This window comes from Cydia pomonella, chromosome 11 (genome assembly GCF_033807575.1).
Source record: "Cydia pomonella isolate Wapato2018A chromosome 11, ilCydPomo1, whole genome shotgun sequence".
Taxonomy (NCBI): Eukaryota; Metazoa; Arthropoda; class Insecta; order Lepidoptera; family Tortricidae; genus Cydia; species Cydia pomonella.
Genome location: NC_084713.1, coordinates 21349861 through 21359743, shown reverse-complemented (window position 1 = coordinate 21359743; position 9883 = coordinate 21349861). Strand labels below are relative to the sequence as shown.

The 9883-nt window shown below is 36.7% G+C and overlaps 1 protein-coding gene across 1 annotated transcript in view; it reads right to left on the bottom strand.

Annotated features, from left to right (window-relative positions):
- Nucleotides 1-1249: 1249 nt before the first annotated feature.
- The window catches only part of LOC133522492 (uncharacterized), a 440383-nt gene continuing 431749 nt past the window's right edge, over nucleotides 1250-9883 (bottom strand). Inside the window, exons 14-20 of the mRNA XM_061857844.1 lie at nucleotides 9164-9367; nucleotides 7027-7192; nucleotides 4832-5021; nucleotides 4205-4372; nucleotides 3372-3537; nucleotides 3075-3190; nucleotides 1250-2977 (exon numbers count right to left, since the gene is read on the bottom strand). Coding sequence (XP_061713828.1) covers nucleotides 2468-2977; nucleotides 3075-3190; nucleotides 3372-3537; nucleotides 4205-4372; nucleotides 4832-5021; nucleotides 7027-7192; nucleotides 9164-9367 — 1520 coding nt within the window. The 3' untranslated portion in view covers nucleotides 1250-2467. The remainder of the gene's footprint in view (nucleotides 2978-3074; nucleotides 3191-3371; nucleotides 3538-4204; nucleotides 4373-4831; nucleotides 5022-7026; nucleotides 7193-9163; nucleotides 9368-9883) is intronic.

Here is a 9883-nt window from a genome sequence, read left to right as displayed (position 1 = left end):
ACGGAGTGAAGTGCGCTGTCTATGACTTGAATTTTTGTTCAATTATTCTAGGTATTGTAGCGCCACCTATTTAAGGTTTTTGAAGGACATTTTTTGGTACATGGAGATTGTATTTCTTACCTCCACCTTCCATAGTTAAGTCAGTAAGAAGTATATTGAGGGGTAGGTGTGCCCCGATAACTCGAGCAAAAGGGTTTTTGAATTTGGAACTATATGTGACATACGTGGAGTTCTAATTTGAATGAAAAATATTTTGATTCATGGTGCTTGGCTTCCCAGTCCTCGAATATGAAGCTCATGCAACTGGCTGGCTAAGTCTGTTTACAAGTTAAAGGAGCAAGTAAAGTAGAATTAACAGAATTTCAACTGTCTTTATTGACTGTACCTTTTGTGGATATAGACAATTTTGGTATGCAATGTATGCATCGACATAAAATATAGGAATAGAACAGGCTATGTTTAAATTTTGCGAGGCCCTCTACATATTTTTATTGCTCGTGTTACAGGCCACACCCGGTATATGGTAATATGTATAATATTAATATATAATATGTTAACAGCTTCGTAGCCTATTCGGTAGGGACCCTGCCTGTGAAGCAGGAGGCCCCGGGTTCGAATCCTGGTAAGGGCATGTGTATAATTTGTATTTATGTTCATGAGTTATGGACGTTTCCTGTCTTTAAGTATTTATCAATATCTACTTATATCTATGTTGTATTATCGTCGTCTAGTAGTAATATAAGCCTTATTGAGCTTACTGTGGGACTAAGTAGATTTGTAGGTAGTCACTTAATAATATTTATTTTACTATTGTAAAAAAAAATACAACATATCCGATAATTAATGAAACAGACAGTAATGTCAAACCTGCTTACTGTATTACTACTTATTGTATTTTTTTTTCTCCTCTGAAGACTAGTAAATAGAATTTAAGTATGGCTCATGATTTCATGATTTCATTTTCTTTATGCTGTTAGTATGTATGTTAACATTATGTACTTAATAATGAACCTCCAGGTCTATGATTCTTAAGTATGTTAAGTACTCTACATTGTACTTCAAATCCATTTGTATATGTGACTGTTTGTGTTCTAAAAAAAAAAAAAAAAAAATACCCAGTCGAAAAAGTAAACAAAAGTTAGTCTTGGCCTCTTCCGGTTCCTGTTATTTTTTTAAATGTTATGAATGTATCCATTATTTAAGGAAAATTTACATAAGTAAGGTAATTATTAGGTAAGTAAAACAACAATTTCAAATACAAAATAAAAACTGTTTATTCTCAAAAAAGGAACAGAATTAAATTTGAAACAACTCTCCCACACTTACGCTAAAGGTAATGCTAACAGTTTTACAATAAAATAACATTACCCCTTAAACTTTCTACTTAATACTTAATTAAACTAATAAATGCGGTACAAAATAATCATTATAAATAGTAACAAAAATTATAAAATGGCTTTAATTTGACACAGAGGACTAGATTTAAAAAGATCACGTAAATTTTGCCACAAACATTTTATTGACAATCATTAAAATAAATAAAAATAATTTAAGAACGCAATTCAATATTGCACTGCCCAAAATCCTCAGTCTTCCTTACAATTTAAATAAAATAAATAAATATTGCAATATTTTTAATGATAATACAAACATTCAAATGGATATTTACAGCGTGAAATATGTAAAACACGATGTATTGTTCATAAATGTTCATATTTGAAGCGATTACTATAAACCAGCTCTTTTTATTTACCAACTTCATTTCAAAAAACCATTTTAACAACAATAATGATCTCGTTTAAGTAGATTCATTCTTTGGCAGAAATACACATTTGAGTTTTAAGCCTCATATCACACAAATCTTAGAGTGATTAAATCTATTGACTAATTATACTATAATTGCAATGATTTTAATGATAATGATGGGTGAAACAGTGACATTATACATAAGCCTACACATCATAATGAAGTTGTCGATTATAAAATGCTAAGTGATTCTAGTAGTGGGGATATTAGGTTTGTGGAGGAATTAGATGGTAAAGAACTCACAATAGAAGAAATTAATAACGATAAAGCCTAGATAGTGGAGTCAAAAATGTATTAGAATGAGATTCGTTACGTGCATCAGGACTTAAATGGAGCATAGCTACTTATTAAACAATTGGACAAAATAATAGGTTCTGATAATGGTAAACTATTATCCCCACTCATTATTTTCTAGATCTATTACATTAGTGAACTACACATATGGAATCTTTGAAAAATATATGTCATACTACATTTTATTTTGATTTGATGATATGACAGAATATTATTAATATGTCGTGTCTGATCTATTCACATATTGGTCCTTAAGTTAAATGGGCATTTGAATCTAAGGGAAACAAAAATTCTACATAAATATTAATGATGGTAATGATTGTCTACGGGGTTTACACTTTAGTTTTATTAAACCTCAACAATCACCTTAAGCTTTAACATTGAATTTATCAACTAATCTATTACTATCTGGTGAATCATCACCAAATTTGATTTCGTTTGACGAATCAGTATCATCTGCAAACTTTATATCATCAAAATTTGTGTTTGCTTTTAAAGTGTCATAATCTTTGGTTTCTCTCACAGTATCGTTAACTCTCTTCAATGTATTATCATTGTCGCTTTTATCTCTCCTGTGTACTTTTACTGGGGATCTTGTTAAAGTGAGTTCTTTCATTTGTATCGCGTCATCTTTCTTCTTTCTGCTTCTTTTTGGGAGTCTTGGGGAGTTTTGTAAATCTGTAATGCTGAAATTGAGTGGATGGATGATGTTGGTCCTGTCATGAATTCTGCGGGATCGGACGGAGTCGTTGGACTTAATGGATCTGTTGTCGGGTTTCTCTCGCTCGGTCCTCTTAAGGGTGCTGCACGTAGGACGGTCTTCAGGGGATTCTGTGTTGCTGCCAGGATCTGGATGGAGTTCTTTGGGAAGAATTTCCTGAAACAAAAAAAAAAACAAATTGCTCGAGAATTTAGATTCTTAAAAACTTTTGTTTTAAAAAATGATCAAAAGGAAAACGAAATAAAACATTTACCTCATAAATAGGTATCTTGCTTTCATCTATTTCTTTGATAATGTCTCCTTCTTCTATAGGAGGGATCCAGACCAGGAAAGCAGGGTCCATTCCTAGGTACGAGCCAGGTACTGAACCTGCAAATAAAATGTCATTTAACAATCGTGTCTTCAGACAGCAAGAACACATTGTTTGTGATTATAATTCGCTTAACAAACAACTTAAGTTCGGTAAGGTATTGATAAAAAATATAAATATATACAAATATTATACGTCAATTATTTATTATTTGGTAGACGTTTATACAGTTTGTCTCACCTGCGTTATTAACTTCATAATCATAATAATCAATCTCCATCTCAGGATGCGAGGTGAGACTGAGATCAGACCGAAGCAGCCGACGGTTGCAGCTCTCCTTGTTGTGTTTTGGGTTGTCGCGGATCCGAGCGGCGGATACGCCACTCAGAGCTGGCGAGTACCAACCCTGCGGAAGAAAAGATATAATGTAAAAGGTGTTAATGTTGACTGAGAAATGGTGTTCGAAAAGTTATATGACTGCTTATTTACAAATTCCTATTGAAAGGATCCAAAAGACAAAAAGATCCTGGATATGGTTCGTGATGATGTTTAACTAAGAAATCATGTTGATAAAATAAGGCTACATTTTTTGGAAGCAAATTGGAGTACAGGACCTACCACTTAGTAAAGGTTTGGGCTGAGCTGATGAGCCGTCCTGTACAGACACATTTTGATTTGAGAATATTAACTATATTTTTTTAACATCGATGATAATTTAACTGAGGATTTTTGTATCTATTGTGACAGAAAAAAAAATCCTGTAACTACAAATCTTCAGGAAATTCGCGTTTATACGGGACAACCGTAAAAAATTTCGTGGAATGCTCCAAAATGTCTTCCAAGACACTTGGGGGCTGCTTATATCCAAAAATTCCAATGAAGTGAAATTTACCTTCTGTGTTGCAAGGCCAGGCAGTATCGTAAAAATCCAATTTCTGTGCCAATTCTTGAGAAGAGGTTGCTCTAGGATTTCGGACGGAGCGGACTTAAGCTCCCTGGATACCTAAAGAAACTGTCCTGGACCTGCAGTATAATGCCGGGATAATGCTTAGAATACTTATTACGTTACTTACGTTTGTCAGTGTAGCAGCGGACGAAGAAGATGCTCTGCTTGCGCTTCTGTCCAACAAGCTATCTTTGTCCTTTTCACTGCAAGAGTCCCTCTCGCTCACACTGGTGACGCTTGTGCTCAGGTCCTCTGTTACTGTCTCGCTCGTTGACGGTAGAGGCGGAGATGTGACCTAAGATTAATAAAAAAATAGTTTAATGTTAACTAAAGTATGACTCACGTCAGACCGGACCAGGTCCGGGCCGGAGCTTTCAGCGCTTACTTTTCTATGACATATGACCGGTGATTAGGTGACACTTCCCATAGAAAACGAAGCACCGGAAGCTCCGGCCCGGACTCGGCCCGGTCTAACGCGAGTCATCCCCAAGGGTTTCTCTTTAAAATATAAACTCCTGATAATTTTGAAAATTTTCGATCGATTATTCATTTCAAAGAAAGGCAATTTAATGAACCTACCACCCACACTACGCGTTATTAGATAGATGAATGTTAGAATCGTTTCTGGTCTTAATATGGACTCTCGTGTTGCCTTAGGAGCTCACATTACATACTTCACCGGACCCAAAAGCACCAGTGAAGATAAAGATTGTCCACAGATATGAGGATACGATAAAGAAGAAGGATTTGATACCTGTGGTGTATCAGCCATAGTCTGGGACCTCTTCAACGGTGAGTGTGTCATAGCGCTAACACTAGTTTGTCCCGCGGGCGCGCTTGCAGCGGATTCTGGGGTTATGGTGGCATCGCTTGCTGCGCTGTGTGCGCTGCCTTCGCTCGCGTTGTCCTGCTCTTCCGTGTCCGTTGGTTCGTCTTCGTCCAGCCTTTGGATAAGATTGTGTTTGGATTAATTAACTGAAATAGATGTAATATACTAAAAAGTGACAAAGTCCACCTAGACTAACCAACCAATCCTCGGCCACCGACCAGTTCCCCCACTGATCGACCGACCGAGCGCCCACCCCCGACTTAGTTACTTTTTCTTTATTAGTCTATAACATTTATTTCAGTTTTTAATTTGATATATAGTAGTGTAAATACTTAAAAATATAGAAATTAAAAATATTAATCGCCTAAATAAAACGCCTGGATGACCTGAGTCCTCAAGCCACTGTTGTAATTTTTACTTTTATTTAATAAGACAAGGTTTTAAAAAACAAAAGTAAACTTGGTGACTTAAGAAGCTATATATAACAGTTTGACGACCGGTCTGGCCTTGTGGGTAGTGACCCTGCCTATGAAGGTCGCCGGTCTGACGATGGTCCCGGCTTGAAATCCTGGTAAAGGCATTTATTTGTGTAGCACGGATATTTGTCCCTGAGTCATGGGTGTTTTCTATGTATTTAAGTATTTATAAATTATATATGTCGTTATCTAAGTACCCTCAACACAAGCCTTATTGAGCTTACTTACGGGACTTAGTCAATAAATTTGTGTAAATAAATTAAAATTAATCAGAATTAAATTTCCATATTATATTAGTAACTTATTACCTAATATATTACTAAACCTATGTTAATAATTATAATGTCCGTATTATATTTTTTTAATTTATTTATATTCTGGTTCAAAGTGTGACACAGGAGACGTAACAATGGCAACTAGGAATCAAATTTCAGGAAAAATTCACAGTAATCGAATTGCAGGAAACTTTTATTATGTAAAAGAGGAAATAAATCGATCCCCATACAAAAATATGTAAAATTACGGAAATTCGTCCATGTGGATTTATCGTAATATTTGAAACATTTCAACGGCAAATCAGTTGGTAGTTCTGACGCCGACACTGAAAATTGAGATAAAATATTGCATCTAACTTACAAAAATATTCACAAAGTCTCGCCTAAATCACTCAGAAATTGCGGGAATGATAAAATAAAATGTACCTAACATTATATTAAGACTTAAATTAATATATGATGGATAGGCTTTTACTTTAAGCAACTTTTACTTCAGTGAAAATGAGGTGACTGATCATAATTTCACGAAAATACTCGCATTTATATTTTTGTTTCCAGTTCCGAAAAACCCGGAAGTAAACTTGTGCCTAACATCTTCATACGAAAACTACTATTAATTTACTTAAAAAAAGCATTTAGTCACAGTTCGTGACTGGCGATTATCAACTTTAACCTACAAGGAATATGATCAATTTTGCAATAAAGGGGTTTCACTTTTATGACTTAATGGGTTTCTGGCTTTTAGTTAATTGAAAACAAAACAGAATTCCCTTTCAAAAGAAGATAATGAGTGCTTGGAATTGGAGGGTTGTATTCATTGAGTAATTAGTATGGCACTTGTTAATATCAACGAATGGGTTTGAAGTGTCTTTGTTGGCGCACGTCTCAGTTACACGAGAGGTCGTTAGTTTGATTGGTGAATTGGGGATATTTATGTATTATTTATTTGAGGAATTTTATCAGTAGGCCGGCCAACGAATGCTCAAAAAGTTATAGAGGGAAATGCTTGGAACACAATTTTTGAATTACTCAGTGGTGAGTAAAGTATCTTTTGTTCCTTCTCCGAGGCCCTACCCGAGTCTTTCATTCTGGAATGCCGCGTCCATCCTGAAAGCAGCAGCCTTCGCAGAGAAACGCTGCCTCCATCTTCGGATAGCAGGATAATACGGCACACAATAAATACAGGTTACAGTCCCTCTGTGCTCCTTCTTCGACGTTCGATCCGAGTCTCTCCGCCTGGTATGCCGTGTCCGTCCTAAAGGCAGCAGCCTCTGCAGAGAAATACTGCCTCCGACAACTTTGAAAAGCAGGTTACTATTTAAAGGCGCCTAGAATCCACGCAATACACGAAAGTTACTAATGTTTTTACCTTTGCTCTTTCTCCGACGCCCTATCCGAATCCCTCAGCCTGGTATGCCTCGTCCGTCCTGAAGGCAAAAGTCTTCGCAGAGAAACACTGCCACCGACGACTTCGGAAAGCAGGGTGCTGCGAGAGCCTGATGTAGCAGCTCCGAGCTCTAGCGATGCCGAGCATGCTGTGGCAAAACAGTTCTCGTTAGTCTCGTCTGTAGTCTGTTCCAGACAGGTCTAAAAATTATATCAATAAATCACATGACTACATCATTCGCCCAAAGACACAGAATAGATTGTAGACCAAAATCGCACCTCCATTTTTAGGGTTCCGTAGCCAAATGGCAAAAAACGGAACCCTTATAGATTCGTCATGTCCGTCTGTCTGTCCGATTCTGTCACAGCCACTTTTTTCCGAAACTATAAAAGCTATACTGTTCAAACTTGGTAAGTAGATGTATTCTATGAACCGCATTATGATGTTCACACAAAAATAGAAAAAAAACAATAAATTTTGGGGGTTCCCCATACTTAGAACTTAAACTCAAAAAATCTTTTTTCATCAAACTCATACGTGTGGGGTATCTATGGATAGGTCTTTAAAAATGATATTGAGGTTTCTAATATCATTTTTTTCTAAACTGAATAGTTTGCGCGAGAGACACTTCCAAAGTGAAAAAATGTGTGTCCCCCCCCCTGTAACTTCTAAAATAACAGAATGAAAAATCAAAAAAAAATATATGATATACATTGCCATGCAAACTTCCACCGAAAATTGGTTCGAACGAGATCTAGTAAGTAGTTTTTTTTTAATACGTCATAAAAATTTAAAAAAAAAATTTTTTTCATCAAACCCATACGTGTGGGGTATCTATGGATAGGTCTTCAAAAATGATATTTAGGTTTCTAATATCATTTTTTTCTAAACTGAATAGTTTGCGCGAGAGACACTTCCAAAGTGAAAAAATGTGTGTCCCCCCCCTGTAACTTCTAAAATAACAGAATGAAAAATCTAAAAAAAATATATGATATACATTGCCATGCAAACTTCCACCGAAAATTGGTTCGAACGAGATCTAGTAAGTAGTTTTTTTTTAATACGTCATAAAAATTAAAAAAAAAAAATTTTTTCATCAAACCCATACGTGTGGGGTATCTATGGATAGGTCTTCAAAAATGATATTTAGGTTTCTAATATCATTTTTTTCTAAACTGAATAGTTTGCGCGAGAGACACTTCCAAAGTGAAAAAATGTGTGTCCCCCCCCCCCCCCTGTAACTTCTAAAATAACAGAATGAAAAATCTAAAAAAAATATATGATATACATTACCATGCAAACTTCCACCGAAAATTGGTTTGAACGAGATCTAGTGAATAGTTTTTTTTTTAATACGTCAATAAATTAAAAAAAAAAATTTTTCATCAAACCCATACGTGTGGGGTATCTATGGATAGGTCTTCAAAAATGATATTTAGGTTCCTAACATCATTTTTTTCTAAACTGAATAGTTTGCGCGAGAGACAGTTCCAAAGTGGTAAAATGTGTGTCCAAAGTGGTAAAATGTTGAACAAGATCTAGCAAGTAGATTTTTTTTTAATACGTCTTAAATGGTACGGAACCCTTCATGCGCGAGTCCGACTCGCACTTGGCCGCTTTTTATCGTGGGAATTCTGAGACTCATTGATATTTGGCCTAGCGTATGCCAGGCTGAATATCCCCCTCACCCATCGATGGCCCGTCCGTCTACTAGACAGAGGCATCCCTGTTCAGTGTACGGGTATCAAAAGAATGACAACAAATGGCCTTTTTGTAATTGAGGAACTTACGTATGCTTACAAATTCCAAGGTTTTTTAAGAAAGACAGAAACTCTTCCAGCGTGTAATGCACTGTGAAACGGGCTTTACACACTTGTTGGGACACCCTGAGACAGGCCGAGAACGAGTGTGTATATACTGGTCTCGCTCTTCCTCGTCTCGTCTCGCGCTTCTCCGATTGGATCGTAGCGGGGCCGAGACTGTCGACTAGAGGCTCTGGATGAGTGTACAGCCGTCATTATACAGATCGAATTATTATGTTGCTAAAGCGGCTGATAAAGCTAATGTCAACACATCTGAACTTACAGCCTAGGCTGCTAAATTTACAAGCAATTCATACCATCGCTATCCGTAAGTGATTCTTTATCCGCCGCCCTTTGGTAAGGCGTGGTCCGTCTAGCCGAATGCAGCGCCAATCCTAATGCAGCCAACGCGGCGGCAGCAGCTAAGGCCAACGCCGCCGCCCTGGCACCGCCACCGGCGCCGAGCCACACCGGACCCACGCCGATCGATGCCCACGCCGCTGACACATTGCGGATCGGTTCTGAGAAGGAAATTAATACGTCATTTCGTAATGTAGGATATGAACAACATCATTTTGATAATAATTGTATTTTTATTAAACCGAATGATTAAAATCATTGAGCGTCAAGGAGGTTTGAACTCACAATCTTGATTATATACTATGGAATGTTAAAGAATTAAATTAATAAGTTGAATAAAAGCTGTAGGTGTCGGCTAATGAAACGTTTGTTGCATTGAATAACTATATCCCCTAAATCCGTTTTCTCTTCGAAACTAGATGATAATAACTATATAAATATAAATACGGTCATAAAAGTTGCTGTCATTACTACATGGAGCTTATGTACAAAATATAAACTACCGTACCGGATATACGTCATTTGAATCAACTCTCCTTAAAACTACTGAGTCTCATTATTATGAGGGTGTAGAGGCGGCTCAGGCTTTTGCAAACTTCTTCTCGAGTGTCTTCCTTCCTTGTGTACCATTACTTGACCCCTCTAAAACCATTGAACAAGATCGGTCGAACACTGCT